Here is a 19,351-nt window from a genome sequence, read left to right as displayed (position 1 = left end):
TTTAATCTTCAGATTAAAAATGTAACAGAAAACCTCTTGACTATGGAGGAGGAAAATTGGACTGATGTAACAAGTATGCTTGAAATCAAGACATATTTAATATCTCATCATTTACGGTCTGTTTTGGCTTAAGATATCCTATTAAAAATCTATCCTCGTTCTGCTTCCATGTCATTTTCAATCAGAACAACACAAAGGCAGAAATGGTTTTAAATGTTAAGACTGCGATCTTCAGTGCTGGCTTTGTTACTAGAATTTAAATTCTTACCCAATTCATTAAAGGGCACTGGTTTCCCTTGTCATATCTAGTTTTGATCATGAGAGAGAAATGGGAAACAATAAAAACAGGCATAATATGAAACAGATTTTCAGCTTTCCACTTTTTTTTTAATTTGTTTTTCAGTTCTGAAAATATCTGAGTAAGAGTTAACTTGATGCTCTGAAAAGAAAAAAAAGGGGAAAAAAAGAAAAAAATTAAAAAATCTTTTCTCAATTCCTGATGGAAAACTTTGCCTTTAAAATAAGAAGCTATATAAATAGCAGTGTGCTATAAGAGTGCTGATGTGGATTGGGTGGCTAAAGTTCCTGGTGGTGGCTGGCAATATTTCAGAGGGAGACTTATGAGGCTTGTGAACAGATTCATTTCTAGAAAGTCTGTACAGATTGGATGATTTTCACCCTGTCCAGGTGAAAATTTATCAGTCTCTAAAAAAGAACGAAAGAAAGAAGGGAAGAAAGAAAGAGAAAGAAACAAAAAAGCATCTAAGTAGTCAAAGAACTGTAACTGATATGAAGAGTAATGTTAATCTGTCTCCTTACAAAGCAGAACAGGAGGCATGAAGCCAAACAGATGTGCTTGGCTTAAAATCTACTGAAATTGGTTCTGTGAGTGGAGGAAAAGGGTTAAGAAGACTGGAGTTTCCGTTCTACTCTGTTCTCCTTCTGTTCAGTGTCAAACAAGGTCAAGAGTATTGCCTACTCAGTTTAGTGTTACATTAGCAGCACCTTGCTTGCAGGCTTAGCAAGACATTACTTATAACAGGGTTTTCCAGGCAGAACTGGGCTCTATTCAATTACTTTGTTTCAACAAAGCACTATGTTATGATGGCATGCAGTAAATGCTGAATTAGATCTTCAGTGAATAAATCACATAACTGCATATTTAGAAGTATCCCTCTCAGCAAGGGTTCACAGGCAGCGCTGCAATTGTACTGACCAGCCATATCCCAGGCTGCCTGCATGCACAGCCATGAGCAATCTCCTGGAAAATTGGCCCTATAAGACAAGGATAAGAATTGGACATATTTTAAAGTTTAAAGTCAGTGATCAAGATTTACCATTCCACTGTGGATTCTTCTGCCCATGACTGCCTCGAATTACTCAGCAAAGGTAAATGAGCCTAGAAAAGAGGGGAAATGGTTGAAACTGCCTTGAAAGATGTATGCGAATTTGCTGGATTTCTGAGACTTTGGAGATGTATTTCACAAACTATAGAGTGGAAGTTCAAGGGAATCTTTGCTAGCAAAGGAAAAAGGAAAAAACGCAAACAAGACACAGCTCAGAAAAAGAAAAAACAAAAAGGAAGAGGGGAAGAGGTAGTGGCAAAGGTTGAGGCTTTGGAGCAGTTACACCTCTATCTGTGAACTCCTTTGGAAAGCTGCTGACAGAGCTTTGGCATCTGATCATCTCCTAACTGCTGATTAACATAGCACTGTTTTATATTTAACTCAGGCCAGAGCAGGAGGGGCTGGGGGTGGGGTTGTGCTGCTTAAAAGGGGAATGCAGCAGGAACAATGTTCTTCTGTGTCAGTTCCCTCGGTCTCTCTGCCCAGCTGCACGCCTTTTGATCACTCATGTTTCCTCTAAATGCATGTTATCTTTAATTAACTGAGTGCGTTGTGGAAAGCAAGGTAGGGGAAACAGACAGAGAACAGCTATAGCTACATAATTAATGTTCAAGCCAAGTTTGCTGAGTTTACTGAAAGAAGTGCTGAAGTGACTAATAAGCTTTTTATGGTTCATGTTTTGCTCTGAGAACAAAACCGGGAGCTGAGATGGAAGGCATGGATTTGGAGGATAAAAAGACCAAGAAGTACTGCATCAAGACGAAGCACGTGGCTATCATCTGTGGAGTTGTTGTTGTTGTAGGTCTTGCTGTGGGTCTTGGTGTGGGATTGAGCAAAACTCAGAAATCGCCAGAGTACACAGACCAGACAGATCAGCCAGCAACTTCTCCTCCCACAGTGGATTTAGGTCCCTGTCCTCCTAAAAATGATGAGTCTGGAGACTGGAGAAATTTCAGGCTACCCACCTATGTGAAGCCTATCCACTATGACCTGGAAGTGAAGCCTGAGATGGAGACAGACATTTACACTGGGACAGTCAATATTTCTATTGCTTTGGAACAATCTACCAGCCACCTGTGGGTCCATCTGCGAGAGACCAAGATTAAAGAAATGCCTACACTCAGGAAATCCTCAGGACAGCAGATTGCTCTGACTGACTGTTTTGAGTATGAGGCTCAAGAGTACATAGTGATGAAGGCAGAAGTGGAACTCACTGTCACTGATGAAAGTGATCCCTATATACTCACCCTGAAGTTTCAAGGCTGGCTGAACGGTTCCCTGGTTGGCTTTTATAGGACCACCTACACTGAGAACGGAGTGACTAAGTACAGCAGATTTTCTTTTATTTATTAAACTTTATTCTCTATTCCTACTTTCTAAGACCTGCTCTTTCCCTGTGCCAGCTTCACAGACTTGTCTTTCACCAACTTGCTGACATTTCTGAGCTGTTCTTTCTCATTCCCCTAAGGAAGATGCGCTACTTAAAACCTTTTGGCTGTTGACAAGAGTGGGCAAGAGAGTTGGGGGCTTTATTATTTTGAAAATCTTTTTAAAACTCTACCAGTCCCAGGTTGTGCTTGAGCTTTGCAGAAGGCTCCCTCAGAGAGGCAGTGGCACTGAGGCCAGTTTTTCTATCTCTGTAGTCCAGTACAGAGAATACAGCTCTCACCACTCTCTCCTGTCACTCCCCAAGGTAATAGTTTTGGTGTGAAACACTCTTGTGATAGTTTTTCTGACATCGTGCTTCCTTGATGCTGCAAGCCTGAGAAATGTCCAAATTCTGTCACTTCTGCAGCTGGTTTAAATTATGAGTTAGACAGATCCAAACTATGAGGGTTATCCTTAACTTGGAGTTTCTGTGCTTCAGATCCTTTTTTTTTTTTTAATATCAACATTTATTGAACAATTAGGGTCAGTGAACCTCATTTCACTTCCCAGATTTGTACTGCTTCAAGGGGAGCCTAAAAAAGCCATTGTCCATGCTGAGGCAGTCCTTTTCAGTTAGTATACAGAGAGGACACAATGCCATCTATTTTACGATATTTACATTTCTGACATGATTTATTCCAGCCTTTACATCTAGAAGGTAAACTTGGCTAGACCCTCCTAGGGCCCTGTAGCAAACAAAATGTTGGTCTGTTTTCCAGGCACTTGTTTGTCTTCCTGGGACAATGGTGTCACGCATGAGAGAGTTGCATCACTTCCATACAGCTGCTTGCAGGCACTGCTGCAAGCAGCAGCAATGGTAGGCACCAGCAGCAGCAAATACGGGAGGCAGAGGAAAAATTAAGCACTCATTTTTCATATGTAAATGTGGTTATCAGATCTGGGAAGTACAGACCACATGGAGACAGCCTGAACCCCCAGCAATTCTTCTCTTGCTCTTCCAACTACTACCTCAATGCTATTCCAGTTCAAAGGTGACTTGGTTTTCTACTTTGAGCAACTAAAACCCTCACAGCAGTTTCAAAGTGTAACCTGTTAGAATCTTCATAAGTTAGGGTATACTACTTGCATCTTGTTGGTGAGGGAAACTTCAATATTAAGATAATTATTCCATGTTTGTCACAACAGCAGAACAGCAGGACCAGAATGCAGGTCTCCTGAGTCACAGAGTAGGGGAGGCAAGTGCCCATTCCTCAGACAGTGTAGAAAGAGAAGGACCAAGCATCTAAGGGTAGGAAGAAAGGAAAACTTACTAATCTAAAAAAAAGCTTGAAATGTGAATATACTGCATTGAATTCCTACTCCTTGACCCTAGCAAGCAGTCTGAAAATTCTCAAGACAAAAAGGAATGTTAGTGTGTGAGTTTTTCTTAGGCTTGAGAAAGGCTCTAATAATTATGAGTGAATGGTGATTTCTGAGATGCTTCCAACGTGGTTAAGTTTAGGCAGACTGTTTCTGGGATGGAAGAGACAACATACATGATAATGGTAAGTACAGCTTTGAAATGAAAGCAACCACTAGCCAGATTTCAAGCTGCTGCTATTTAGCATGAGGGTTGGACATGATGATCTTAGAAGTCTTTTCCAGACTAAATGATTCCACAGTTCTCTGACAGCTTAAGGAAGGATGGTGAGGAAAATGATTTCTTATTAAAAATGTGTTTTGCGCTGGCTTTCTATTCGAAACCAGTGCTGACTAGCATTAAATTTTTGCTTGACATTTGCCTGAGGCAGATATTGGCAAAATTGGCAGATATTGTAAAATTTCAACCCAAGTGGCTACAAATTGGATCAGGTAATAGCAGATGTCAAGAAAATCTACTAATAGTGGATGCAAAAAAGAAGGGAGCTGAGGTGAAAGTGAGAGCCAACTTGTAATTAACCTATGCTCCCAGCCCTTCTGGGCAGTATTCGAAGCAGTGGAACCTTCTGAGAAAATTAATGACCCTAGAAGTCAGCTTCCAGGATAGAGCTATCTATTTGTAAGGGCAAAGGTTTGCCAAAGCATTGCTGAAATGCCTTTTGTTTACAAAGTGGGCAGAAGTCCAGGCTCTTCTGTTGCTTTGATTCAAATCTCCCACCACGTTCTGTGGAAAACATGTAGATCTGTGATGAACTTGTCTGCCAGCCCATGAACCTTGGGAGGCCTAGGGAGAAGAGCAACTCATTCACAAATTGTGTTCAGAGGATCCTGTACTATCACTATCAGGACAGGGATATTTTCAGACATGCCCGGAAATGGATTTGAAGATATTTTGGGAACAAAACTGCTTAAATTGATGCGAAAAAGAAGGTAGGGAACAGGAAAGCAGAAACTTGGAGAAGAAAGGTTTTAGGCATAGACCTGCCTAGATTATCCCAAGGGTGCCTGAATCCACCTGTAAGCAGCAAAGTATTTTCCTAAAACTATTCCTCTGTCTCTGGGCACTTTATTCCCCATTGATGAAAGGGGAATAACAGTCTTACCCTGTTATAAACAATGTAGTGAGTATAAATACATCACAGTTGTGTTGTTTTCAGATAATGAGGAAAGGAGCACAAGGGTTTTTGCCTAGTATTATTGATTCTTCTAACTCATCAGCTCCTGTCAATGAATGTGCTAAAATCTTCTTTTATTTTTACACAGATATTACAGATAATACAAACATGTCAAGACGTCTGATATTGATTTTACATTACTATTTGTGAAAATTTATGGTTTCCTTTTTGTAGGAATCCAATCTGTCCTCCATAAAAGTGGAACAAGAGGCTTGTAAATGAATACTCAGTTAGGCTTGTCTCTAATATATGAGAGGATTTGCATTTAGAACTTTATTGATTATAGAATGGCAATATTTTGTTGTTGTTGTTGTTGTAAGGAAGTGATAATCCCACAGCTCAGGAGCAAAATTTTCTCAAAAGAAGCAATGAATACAGATTTAAGGAAAGGCTGGTAGCAAAAAAAAAAAAAAAAAAAAAAGCATCTCATTTAGCTTAAAAGGACGGATTTTTATACTAAAACTATGGAGGAAAAAAAATAAAGGATATTAATCACAGCTCTAAATGCAGCACTGTTTTATTTTGGTAACAACAGCTGGATGCAATATCAGCCAGATCTTCACTCCTTACTACTAGAGTATTTACAACTGCTACCTCCAGTTCATAATTAAAGTTTTCAATATCAAAAGCAAGTAGAAGGGTGAAAGCCACCAAGCAGTGAAGAAAATCTTATCTAAAAACTACATAACACAGCTTGAAAGGAAATTACATCTCATGTTTCCAGTATTACTTCTGCATGCCATATCCTGAATTTCTTGTACAGGAATGGCAGTGCTGAGATTTTGCACCGCTGATGTCTGTTTGCCTCCACAAATATATGAGGATAATCACTTTTTAGATCAAAAGAGCTATCATATTGTTACCAGTCTAAGGAACAAGACATAGATGTGTCAAAATATATATCCAAATTTTCAATCAATAGATGTGAAGCACTGCCCTGAAGACTTGTAGTTAACTTAATTGTGTAATAGCTTTCAAATCCAACCAAAAGTAAAGAGTAAGATCAAAGAGTTTACCAAACAAATGAAATTCTATTGAGTTGCAATACGTTCCTAATGACCAGTTTAGTATTTAAGTAACACAAAGAAAAGACAAAAGCAACAGAAACATTAAAAACCTGGTTGTCAAGTGAGTTGATAGGCTTGCTGCAGATCTGTAATTTATGATGTATACTTTTAATTACTTTTTGGAAAGAAAAACTACCTTAACATAGTCAGAGCAGCTGTACAAGTGCTGTCAGAAAATGCCTAACATTCCAGATTAATTGAAGAAGCATCTGTGATCTCTTTTACCATTAATTACTGGAGAACACACCCTGCTACTGAACAGTTCATTAATGGGGGAGTCTGATGCTACCATGAGAAGCAAGCATACAGTATGAACTTTCACAGCCTCCACCTTATTTTCCATTACTCCTTATTGTCTAGTTCATCCAGCAGTTTTTGTGAAAGAGAGATATCTTTCTAAATCCACCCCAAACAGTGAGTTCTGTTCTAGGACGTTACCTGGACTTCCCACGCTTTTCCCAGCAGTCTCTCTGGAGTCAGAGAAGTGTAACAGCACCAGGAAATAAATGTATTTGGCAACTGTAGGGAAAGAAACACACAGTCAGGGTTAGAATTCAGGGGCACTTAGACAATTCCAAGGTGTCTTCCTGGTGATATTCAATGCTCCAATCCTGAGATCAATACTAAACAACATGCAGTTACTTAAGTAAATATCCTTCTGGATGAGACTACCAGTAGTTTACTTCAGGCACAGAAATCAGTGGGAATGCTAAATAGGAAGATGAGCACATTTTTTTACCATGCAGGAGGGGTCATTTGTCTCTTATTTCCTGGCTCCTAAAAATATTTCATGAGTAGTAGTCTTTAATTTTTGCAATTTTTTTTAAATTTTGTGGTCCATATGTTCCACTAGCCTATGTAATGTTAACTTGTGCATTTCTGATATTACCTTTTTTTTTTTTAATGGGGAATTACATAAAAATATTTGTACTTGATTTTGGTTCATGATGTTGCTAAATACTTACACATTTCAGATAAGATTCAAACAGTATGCAGTGAAGGCTTAGAGCAACCTGCCAATCTGTTGTTTGTTTAAGGAGCATTGCAGCTACTGATCATGAGCCAACAGATGCACGGAAATCATTTCCTTGCTTTGATGAGCCCAACAAAAAGGCAACTTACAATATATCTATCATCCATCAGGACACGTATGAAGCACTCTCAAACATGCCAGTACAGGTATGTATTTCCCAACTCTGCTGCCTACAGAGAATCATTCTGTAAAGCCAGTAGATCACAAAGCCCTTGTATGTTTACAGACTCTAGCACCTAGACATTGTAAAATTAACGGTAAATAAATATATAATATATATTATATAACTATATATTACATGTATTATTTAATTGCATGTTTTATATTAATGTATTATATATAACATACATAATGTTGTTAAAATAATATATTATTATAATGCTATATTAAAACATAAATAATAAATATAAAATACAACTGGTTGTTTGGTTAGCACAGTCAGCACATAAAATAACAGTACAAAGACAAATTCAAGCAGATATGACGTGTGTTTTATCTTTAGCTAGCTAGCCCTTTCCTCAGATAGTCTAGATGAGTATCCCTTCTAACCGTATGTGGTTAATGGCAGGCTCTTCAGTCAAACCAGGTAGACTCTGAGAAGAAGTCTCCAAAAGACAGCAGCTTCCTCAGTGGGGAGTCTCATAATAATCACTAACTCTTTGTAATGTTACAAAGCAAGGACTTGCTGATCACAACCTAATGGCAAAGGATCCTGCTGGCAGGAAAGTCTAGTATTGTTATGCTCAATAACACAGAATATAAAAACCCCTCTGTCAGCTCAAGGCTATGGACACTTGTCAGTGCACTCTGACTGTAATTTTCTAAATAACCTATTTCTGGAACTGCTGCATCAAATTCCAGTTTTGGAATGAAATTCAATGGCATCAGTTATCTATCTCTGGGCACTCTGGAAAAAGACTGAAAGGCTTTCAGCAGAGACAGCTTCAAATGAATAGCTTAACTGAACATGAAGTCCAATCTCTAATTTCTAATGAGTATGTTTTGATGAAGTGGGAGATAATGTGCCAAATTTAAAAAAAAAAAAAAGCTTCCAGTCCTGAAGCTGTTGGCATTTGCATCTTCCCAGTCACTCCCCATCCAGAAAACAAACAAAGGTCTGCTTTGCTGTGTACTGTTTTATTTAAGGAGTCACCCAAACCCTAAATATGCACTTGCAGTGTGGCTGAGAGAACAGTTACTAGTCTGACAACTGACTAACAGTCCTTTGCAAATTTAAAGCTCCAACATATTGTTATTAAAAATATTTTTAAGATACCTAGAAGAGAAGCAGGTGCTTTGATAAACAATACATATGAGAGTATTTTGGTAGTTTTTCTTAAAGACTTCAGATAAGCATGAGTACCAGCGCAAGAGATGAGGGGGTAAAACCAGATGTTTTCAAGATTTTTTCAAGATTTAGTAGCTTTTGAGATTCACTTTAAATCTTGAAGTGTGGATCTTGCCTCTAGAACAAATATTAAAATTAATCTCAAAAGGACTAGGTACTTCTTGTTAATTAATTTGCTAAAATCCAAATATAAGCAGGGAAACATCATGCTGCATTCATCCTAAGGTTTGACTAAAAGATGACAGCTGGATCATTTTTCATTTGTTGAGATCACAAGGTCGGTTGCTCCTTCTTTGCAGTGAAGGATCTCCAGGGAATCAATTCAATGGATGTAGCAGTAGTTTGTAAATGCAGGACACATCATGTGTCACATATTCCATAGCAGTTCTGGTGGTGTGGATCTTTATAATCAGTTCAGGAAAGTCAGGACCACGTACAATTAATTTTCATTTTCCACTGGAGTGAATTTTGTTTAACTTTTTTTCAGTGAGATTCTGACTTTGCTGAATGCACTAAATATAGCAAAATTAGAGTCAAATAGTGGAAAACTAGATTGCGAATATATCTGTGGAAAAAAAAATGTTACTCATGCAATTGTATTAGTGGTAACATCCACTACACATGTTTTATTTACACTGAGTTTATAACAAATGAACCTCAGAAAGTACTGAATTTCTAGTAGAATATTAGTGTCTTTTACACACAGTTTGCCTTTCTCCTATTTTAGTCATTCATACAGGAGCTCAAAAAATTATCAGTTGGTTACCATTAAGGTGATAATGGATAGCAGTAATCAGTATTCTAAGAATGAATCACATAAAAAAATGCTTGTGAGTTTGTTCATATTGTTTATCTGAGAAAACCTAGAGTACTTTTTGATTAATTTCCAAATAAAAGCTATCATCAGCTCCATGTCTTACATACATTAGTGCTAACAAGTTCAGGACAGATTTACTAGTGTAGACTTTAACCTAACATTTCTGCACTCCCTGACATCTACACATTGTAGAAATATAAAAGAGGACAGAATTCAGTGTTTCCTCTGACCTGTCCACAGGAATGTGATATTTATGCAGCTATTTCAAGAACAAAACATATTGAAACACAGTGGAAAACTCCTTCTGGTGAAATTCCTATGCATATGAATTATTTCAAATCCTTGTTGCAAAATTAGAACCAGGTAAACTTACTTAATGGAGAAGAACAACGTCCCTTTTTGTATATTTTGTCTGTTCTCATGCCATCACAAATGGGATGCCAAAAGACGTGAATCTGTAGAGTTGATTTATATCTATGTAGTCTTACCCTTCATAAAACTATTTTACCCTATTTCGTGTGTTTGCAGTTTCAAAATCAATTATTTTTCCATTTCTGCAGGAAACTGTATCACTGGGTAATGGCTGGAATCGGACAATTTTTCAGAAGTCAGTTCCCATGAGCACTTACTTGGTATGCTTTGCAGTGCACCAGTTTAAGTGGGTGGAGAGAATATCCGCTAGTGGAATACCTGTAAGTTCTATTACAGATTGAACACAACTCAAAGGACTGATATACTGTGATTTGCACTTTATAATGAATCAGCTCTTCTTATAACATAAGCAGGATTTTTTCCCTTTTCTATAGTGCATTTTACATGGCAGTTCAAACTAAGTGTTCACAGTGATCCCTCTTGTCTTCTGTACACCCAGTATTTTTCAGTCTTTCTCCCACCTCAGTGAGATCCCAGCTGGTACCTCTCATACAAGCACATGGGGGAGGAGGTAACAGTAGTGTTTCAATCTCATCCTTGACTCGAAGCCCAGAGGCTGAGGGAATGCCCAAACCCAAGGATGCAAGAGATGCACAGAGATACAAACACTTTGTAGTTTTTTGAAGCTTATGAGGTATGAATACATACTGAGTGTGATGTCTGTCATATTTACAGTGATGATGGCATAGAACTACCGTGCTATCTGCAACTGCATGTTGGCTACAATATTCTTCATTTTGCAACAGTAGCCAAAGGTAGCTGCCACAGGGCAAGTACAAATACATACAGAAGTGACAGTGCCTGGGTATTTGGCAAGTACCCTAATGAAGTACTTTTAAAACTGAACCCATAAAATCCAAACCTCTTGATTTAGATGCCACAGGCAACTATTTCAATCCAGTTCTGACTCTGATTCAGTAACGATCTTCTGAAGGTGCAGCTCATCAGGCATAAGCAGTTAAGTCCGAATCTCAAACTGACAGCGTAGAAAGAATTTGCTCTTCAACCTAAACTCCTTACTTAGCCTAAAACTATTTTGAGATGCTCAGCCCACAGTTGGTTATTTATTGCTTTACTATCTTTCCATCTGAGACAGAGGGTGATGTCAGAGCCGCGTGCCCTGAGTGCTTCCCCTCCTCTCCCCTCTCAACAGTGTGACACGTGCTCCTGTGGTCCAGCTGGCAGTTCTTCCTTCTTCTGGAGGAAAAGATGCTGATGGATGTGAAAGCTAGAGCATAACTCTAGCCATGTCACTCCTCCCTTAGCAACCAACCTTCTTCTGAGTTTCTCTATCCAAAGAAGCATGGAAAATCCAAGTTTTCCACTGATATGAAAATTTGTCTTGTATAAAGCACCAGAATGCTGAGTCGGCTCTCAGCAAAGACTTCCTGGCATAGTGCTGTGCTGAGGTGTATAGCATCATGCTGCAAACTTATTTTAATTCTTGACAAGTAACTGAAGCCAAATTACACTTAACCAAAGAAACTGAGTCTGCCTTGAGATAGTGATGCAATAGTTTTAGATAACTGCTATTTGGTTTAGTCAGCAAAATTGCTTTAGGATGTTCAGTAGCACAGTTGTTAACAATATGCTCTTTGGGTTGGCTGCTCCACTCATTGTCAGGAAAAGGACTTTGATTCTTTGGCCTCAATAATAGCTAAGCTCTTGAGAATACCTATTTCAAAAACAAGAATTTGTTCAGCTGTAGAATTACAGCATCATTTGGATTGGAAAAGACCCCTGAGATCACCAAGTACAACCATCAACTTGACTTACCAAGTTCCATCACTAAACCATGCCCTTTATCGACACATCCATGTGGCTCCCCAAGGATGAGGCCTCCACCACTTCCCTGGGCAGCCCATCCCAACACTTGACCATACTCTCCCTGAAGAAATTCTTCCTAATGCCCAATCTAAGTCACCCCTGGTGCAACTTAAGGCCATTTCCTTATGTCCTACCCTTTGTCACCTGAAAGAAAACTGAAGAAAACTTTTGTAGAGGTATTGTAGAAAAAAAATAATGGAAAACAAGAAATGTTGAAGACATGACTGCTGAAGAAGACAGAAAACTCTTTGCTTTCTTTCTAGATGTAAAAGTTCACTAACTACTCATCCATGCCATGCTCCAGATTAAGGAAGATTGCGGATTTGCTTAGTTGAGCAATGAGATATTGATATCTGTTGACTGTTGACAAGAACATTCCATAGTTTGCTATATAAATTATTAGAAATAAATCACCCAAAAGAGAGAATCCACACAATACATATATTCTGTCATAAACAACAGCATGTAACTAACTCACAATATGTTACTTTAAAACTCTGCCATTGGCCCTGAAAATCATTACCCTAACAAAGACCTTAACAGAATCAATGGTGGAAAATGCTCCCACAGACAGAAACAACTCTCCTGATCTAATTACCTGTCAGGTACCAAAGGTCTGCTTTGGAAAATCACATAAGAGATTATGAGAAGAAGAGATTTAAAACTCAAAGCCAGTTCTAGTGCACAATGATGGTTTTGGAACCCATTAATATGGAGCAGCTAGTGGACTGAAGACTGCTAAATTGGGTAAAGAGCTTACTGAAGTAGAAATTACAGATTGTAATTGCAAACTGACCCTGAGGGAAATCCCTTGGCTGGGATGGATTCCTGATAGAATTTCCATAAGCTTTTTTTTAATTATTATTTATTCCCTTCTTATTTCTGATCACTTTCCCATCGCCCCCTTTAGTTGGAGGAAGTATAATTTCATGGTATTTAAACCAATGTGTTGTCAAACTCAAAGAAGGCTCCTAGTGTAGGGCACCCCATTTGCTCTGTTTGGATCCTAAATGCCTGGCTGTAAGACAGGACTGAGGAGTAAACAAGCCACACTAACACAGACAGAAGAATGTGCACCATTCATAACACACTGAGCCTATGAAAAGATGGAACAGTTATCCCTAAGCCATAAACTTCATTCAACACAGCAGACATTCAGTGACAGGGAAGAGGACAGCCTACAGCTCCTGCAAGGGCAGCACCGTGGTTCAGCTCTGGGGTTAAATAACTAGGAGCAGTGGGACAAAGAGATGAAGAGTAGGAAAAAAAATGCCTCTTTAGTTCTGAAGGGAAACTTTGTCTTTTCAATGTGGAGATAACATCTTGTAAGGCCTTTTCACACTGAAGAACTACCTATCAGGGTTATGGATACCATAAGGACTCTAGGGCTCAGGATTTCCTACTATTTAACAGTAACAGCTAAAGCAGTCCCAGATACCAAAACCAAGAGTGGAAAAGCCAGCACTCAAGACACCATTTTTTGCCTTCATCAAAAAATGCAAGTTCAGATATGCAAGAGGAGCATGGAAGTAATCACCGATTGCACACAGAGCTAAAAAATGTGCCTCCTGAAAGGGATCTGATGAGATCCATCCAAATTATTGAGCAGATCAAATCAAGTGTACTTCCTTCAGGACGCTCGTGCAGGTTTCCATCTCAAGAAAACAAGGCCTTGGAGAAGGAATAACTGGTAAGGATCTCAGGCTCTTTCCCAAGCTTAGGAGTGGGGAAATGGCCGTTGCCAGCTTCAGGAAAGGAATCTTATTGGTTTCACAGTTTAGGCATACTGATGAAAGTGCACCCAGGTTATGCTGCCATTGTCTTTTTTACGTAAGAGTTTTGGAAAATATATATATATATCATTTACAACAAAATGGCATTTAAAATAAACTTTGAATGGATGTGTCAAGGAATAGAATCCAGCATACAGGACAGTCTCCTTGAGAAAAAACTCTGTGCTATAGGTGTACGTGTTAAATAATTTTTCAATGCTTGCTGCCTTTTGGTTCCTCTTAACTGAAGAATGCTCTAATTCTCTCTATTTTAACAGCTGAGAGTTTATGCCCAGCCACAGCAACTACACACAGCAGAATATGCAGCAAATGTAACAAAAACTGTGTTTGACTTCTTTGAAGAATACTTTGATCTGAGCTACTCTCTTCCAAAACTAGGTGATTATTAGTACTTCTGCTTTTCATTTTGTTAATTCACTGTCATTGTTATGTTTCCCCTATTGTTCCCTGTGCTTTGGTGGAAAACAGAGCATGAAAGAGTTTGGTTGCTACCTGCTAATAATATTTCAGGATGAAAATTGTACCCATGCAGTTCTTAAATGTGACAGTGTGAAAGTTGGTCTCAGTAACATGTTGGTTAGCAGTTCTCACAGATTAACTGATCCTGGTACAGTTATTTTAGAGTGACTTGTGGGAATTCAAAGGAATCATTGATAACACGAGAGCAATACAATGAGCTAAAGTAAAGCCAGATTAAGTTTGAGAAAAACATGTATCACTTCCACAAGAACTTCTGGGAAAAAAAAAAGTCAGCAATGAGATAAGTAAAAATACAAACTGCCAGAGAGTAGGTCATATTATTTACTAATCTCATTGCAAAGTGGGTTTGTAATCACATCTTAGAAAGATGAATGTAGTCCAGTGCATAATTCAAAGTTGCTCCTGCTGGACTGGTGAAAGACACAGAGCAAAACAAGAGCAGATAAAGTATCAGATGATGCCCATGATTACAAAATAAGCAAAAAAAAAACCAAAAAGTACCTTTGGGCATCCTTTAACTTGGGCTATCTGGATTGTGGATCTGATTGAAGTAATGAAGACAGGAATGTAATCTGAGTTGAGAAAATGCATTGGAAACATCCCCTCCTAAAACCTCCACACTTGTAATTCAACCAGGTTAATAAACTTAAGAAGCTAGAGAAAAAGAAATTGTTTAACTACAAGCAGACATGTCTAACAGTCTAACTTATATTACTTCAACAATAGGTACTTAGGTCCTTTCAAAATATTGTCTGAGCTTACTGGAAGTATCTATTTGCATTTCAACAAAAACTGAATTAGGGAAGCTATTACAGTATGCCATCATTTCACACACAATGGTCGCTATTAATAGCTGGAACTGTATCTCTCTCATGCTGTATATCCGAGCCTTCATTTCCATAAACGCCTGATGATTTTGCACATCAGCACATGATTAAAGATCTGTCTGCATTCCCAGGCTGGAAAAACCAGGTCAGCAGTATCAGAGGGTAGATACTTCTGTAAGTTTTACATCATTTTTCTCAGAATGCCTATTCATTGCATCACAATTTTCAACTTACTGCATTGTTCCCTCAGTATTAGAAGTTATCTAGATCAAACCTGATGAATCAAATTTGTTTCTGCAAAAATGTTTATTGAGATATTTCCCACTGGCTTATGGCATTGCCATTCTCCTTGAAAAGCTCATTTTTACTCTCTGTGGAGCCCTTGCCAGACTATTCCTTTTGATTCTATAATCAAGGTGCTTAAATTAAAATGATTAATTTCTGCCTTATATTAGGGTTGAGTGATGGCTGTTTGTTCTGTTAAGTTTTAAATCCATCTGTACTTTTTCACTCAATTGAATAGAAGGGTTCTGGTCATTATTTGCAGAAGAAAATGCCAGTCCGATTTAATTCACAATTCTCATTTAAACCTGTATTGATTACTGACCATGAAGGAGTGACCCCCACAAATTGCCAGGAGTAGAAGCAGATGTTCTTCACCGCATGGGGGATTTACTTCAGTTAACATGTCAATAAATATTTTTAATACAACAGAATGACAAACAATGACATGCCTCATTAAGCTACAAATAGTTTCAGGCGGCTTACTGCCTACAGCACATCCCCAGATAATACTATTAATTTCTGGAGAAAATTAAGTAATGTATGATATGCACACTCTCTGGAGGTGAGATCCTCAGCTAGTGCAACTGATTGTAGCTCTGTTAATCCCAGCAGAGCTCAGGCACTTGCTGTCAGCTGCTGTAGGCTAGTCCTGTGCTTCTTAACCAAAGGTTATGGACTACAGTCCACAGCACTAAGCCAGAACCATACATAGCAAGCAAAACTGGCTATGAATAAGCAGAAAGAAGGGAATTCAGGTGGCTTAAGAGATAAAGAAATAAATGTGTTTCCTTTCTTTCAATATAGATAAAATAGCTATTCCAGATTTTGGAACAGGTGCTATGGAGAACTGGGGGCTGATCACATACAGAGAAACAAACCTACTTTATGATCCCAATGACTCTGCCAGTTCTAACCAACAGAGAGTGGCAGCTGTGATAGCCCATGAGCTCGTTCATCAGGTATGTATCAGGACACAGTTCATTTTTAAGCATGCTTTAAATGTGCAGTAGCAATCTTTAATTGAAATAATACTGTCATTAATTCTATCTCAGGATACTCTGTGTATGCCCGCATTTCAATTGCAAATATCACACTGAAACAACTCCTTGTTAGAGCTTTATATTACCAGAACTACTCTAATGCCTTTGAATTTTTCTCAGGAAATGAGATGCTTGGGTCCATACAGTGAGCCAGCTTATGAAAATCTGTCTGAAATGTCTTAAATGAACTAATTTGCATGTGCAGATGTCTTTTTGGGGCAAGCAAATAGGAACAACTATACACTCTGGAGACTGTCTGAAAACATATCTGTACAAGCACAAATCATCAAACTAAGGGGAAGACACTAAAAATATTTCCAGTGGCACATGAATCATAAGCAATCTCCTCAGCAATGTGTAATTTTATAATAAAAAGTAGATTTTTAACATCAGGCAAGGACTGAATTCCAATTTAAACCCCCAAATTATGACAATATTCATCTGGCAACAACAAAAAATGTAAACAAACATGCTATGTGAAGATGCAAAATATAGAAATATACATTTACTACTCAGCTAGAACTATAACTTCTAACATTTATAATTACAGTGGTTTGGAAATATTGTGACCATGGACTGGTGGGATGACTTGTGGTTAAATGAAGGATTTGCCAGCTACTTTGAATTCCTGGGAGTAAACGTTACAGAACCAGATTGGCAAATGGTAATTGTTTCTGTCTTGTAAAGGGCTGGTAGGGTTGGGGGTAGCATTTTGAAAGAGCAGATGTAATTCTATAATGCAATAGAAAGCACAGCAATAATAGCAGAGTAGCAAAGTCCTAGGCTACAGCAAGTAGCTCAAATGCAGCAGACACAGAAACAAAGGAAAAAAGCTGCAAAAGGAAAAAAAACCCTTGGAAGGCCTCAAGCACACAGTGATCTTCAGCAAGTAACCCCTGCCAACCTCCTCTGCCAACATTCACAATAGGTCTGGGAAGGGGTGGATCCAGGCTTCAGCCCTCCCAGTCACTCAGGTATATTGTATGCACCTGAGCTCCCCTGGGTTGGCCCTGCCTTCCTACCAGGTGCTCTATCACTAGTTCAAGTGACTTAGCATTTCCACTATAGCATAAAAATTAGGCAAGAACGACGAGGACTTAAAACATATTGACTAATAAAAACCAACAACAGCAGTGTAGTACTGTGAAATATAAAGAAAAAAGTTGGATTAAATACTTCTACCTCCCTACATTGAGGGAGACAAAAAAAGGTAGCCTCAAATAATCATTATGCTAAGAAGAATAACAGCTGTGTGCAAAAAAAGTGAAGTTTCTGCCAAACAAATTTGATGGCACATAGCATTCATATTTTCCCAAGCCATCCAGGAATAGTGACATTCTAGCTACTAGAAAATGTACAACACACAGCCTGGAATGAAGTTGGGTAGGTACTGCATGAGTTGATCCCATCATCAAGTCTAGTGAGGTCTGGAGCAGGTAGTGCCTACCTGCTACTCCACAAATATCTCTTCTCATTGTATTATGCAAGGCTGAGGACAAAACTGAGGACAAAAATCATTTTTGCACCACTTCTTTGCAGGATTAGGAGATCCTGAGCCTAGAATTTAAAAGACATTCCAGCATTTTCGCCCTATTGAGCATTAGAAGAGGAAAACTAAATTGAAATTTAGTCTTGTACCAACACTGGTATAGAAAAAAGGGAATTTTGCTTACAGATTACTTCATCTTTTTAAAAGAATTACCAGTGTGATGGAGAGCCCACTTCCTTCTTCCCTCCCCACCAAGCTCCATTTTTGCAAGAGAACCCATAACAGTTTGAGATATTGTCAAACTTCTCATATCAGTAACACAGGCTTCTTTTATGCCTATTGAGGGCTTCATTGTGGTAAAATACACATGGGAAATGGGATTTGCAAAAGGTGATTTATCATAGTTAAGGAAAAAATATATCCCTGCTATCTCAGAAGTAGGAATTTGCAAGTCCTCTTTAAAGGAGGAGACATTTCATTCTATTTCTAAATGCCTCCCCCTACAGAAGCCATAGCTCAAGCTACTTATTTTGTCAAGTATACAGTCCTGCCTTTGTTTATCTTCTAACATCTTTTTTAGCTTGAACAGGTTTTAATTGATGATGTACTTCCTGTAATGAAGGATGACTCTTTGCTTTCTTCCCATCCAATTGTGGTTGACGTGTCATCTCCAGCTGAAATCACCTCTGTTTTTGATACAATATCCTACAGTAAGGTAGGACATCCTCCTGTGTTGACTCCAGATGCAAAGGAAGTAGAGGGTTAGGAAGGGAGATAAAAGGGAGAAGAGTTCATAGTTCACAGTTCCTAAGCCAGTACAGGCTGCATTTGCACAGCTTTTCTCTGGGATGTTCCCTGTTGTCATTGATGACTCAGTCAAAACTGATGGTGAGAGTAGCCACTGACACTAGCAGTATCTGCTACTAGTAGCAGCAGAGTTAAAATTATACTAAGCTTGTCATTAAGCATCTCCCTCTCCCCTCAACTTATGTGCTAATGCAGCCCAGTTAAGACACCATCAAATGCAAGGGCAGATGTCCCTGTGTTTCTCTCTATCTTCCAAAGAGCAACTTTGGGACACCATAGCTTCTATTTTTAGGAAGCAAGCCAGAGATTCAGGCATTTAAAACAGGAAAGTAATTTTTTTGCTTTGTGTTGCTCTAAGGATCCCAGGCACCCCAGAAGTCTTAACAAATATGGGCTATCACCAGACTCTACAAACATTCATCATAAATTGGGAGATGTTAAAGTCACAGTTCACTGAGTGTTGCGGATCTCAACCAGCCATCACCCATACTATGCTGCATATGTGCAGATAACCATGGTTATATTGACAGCTTCCTTATGACTGCAGGTGGTTTCTACCAGATATTTTCACTGAACATGCAAAATCCACCATTGTTAAGTCCTACTTATTCTCTCCAAGTTCTCATTACCAACGAAAGAAAAAGTATGTATTTCATTGATTTTAGCTTAGTTGTGCTTCAGCTAAAATCTATAGCTGTAGGCATTACTTTTATTAGCTAGACTTGATCTATCCATTTCCATCGGTTTTCTGTTTTCAATTGTTAAATCCTCTATCCA

General features: G+C 38.6%; 1 protein-coding gene across 2 annotated transcripts in view; it reads left to right on the top strand.

Annotated features, from left to right (window-relative positions):
- Positions 1-1,815: 1,815 nt before the first annotated feature.
- ENPEP (glutamyl aminopeptidase) overlaps positions 1,816-19,351 on the top strand; it is a 33,697-nt gene continuing 16,161 nt past the window's right edge. The window contains exons 1-8 of one of the 2 annotated variants that reach the window (XM_065736888.1): positions 2,093-2,144; positions 2,254-2,671; positions 7,434-7,575; positions 10,155-10,286; positions 13,904-14,024; positions 16,043-16,197; positions 16,829-16,942; positions 18,348-18,482. In XM_065736888.1, the coding sequence (XP_065592960.1) occupies positions 2,355-2,671; positions 7,434-7,575; positions 10,155-10,286; positions 13,904-14,024; positions 16,043-16,197; positions 16,829-16,942; positions 18,348-18,482 (1,116 nt within the window). In that variant the 5' untranslated portion in view covers positions 2,093-2,144; positions 2,254-2,354. Of the gene's footprint in view, positions 2,672-7,433; positions 7,576-10,154; positions 10,287-13,903; positions 14,025-16,042; positions 16,198-16,828; positions 16,943-18,347; positions 18,483-19,351 lie in introns of both variants that reach the window. The other variant, XM_065736887.1, reaches the window with a different exon arrangement.

The sequence above is a fragment of the Cyrtonyx montezumae genome, unplaced genomic scaffold (genome assembly GCF_038088225.1).
Source record: "Cyrtonyx montezumae isolate F1298 unplaced genomic scaffold, pur_monq_1.0 scaffold_2, whole genome shotgun sequence".
NCBI lineage: Eukaryota > Metazoa > Chordata > Aves > Galliformes > Odontophoridae > Cyrtonyx > Cyrtonyx montezumae.
Note: the sequence above shows the minus strand (reverse complement) of the source record. Positions and strands in the feature narration are given on the sequence as shown.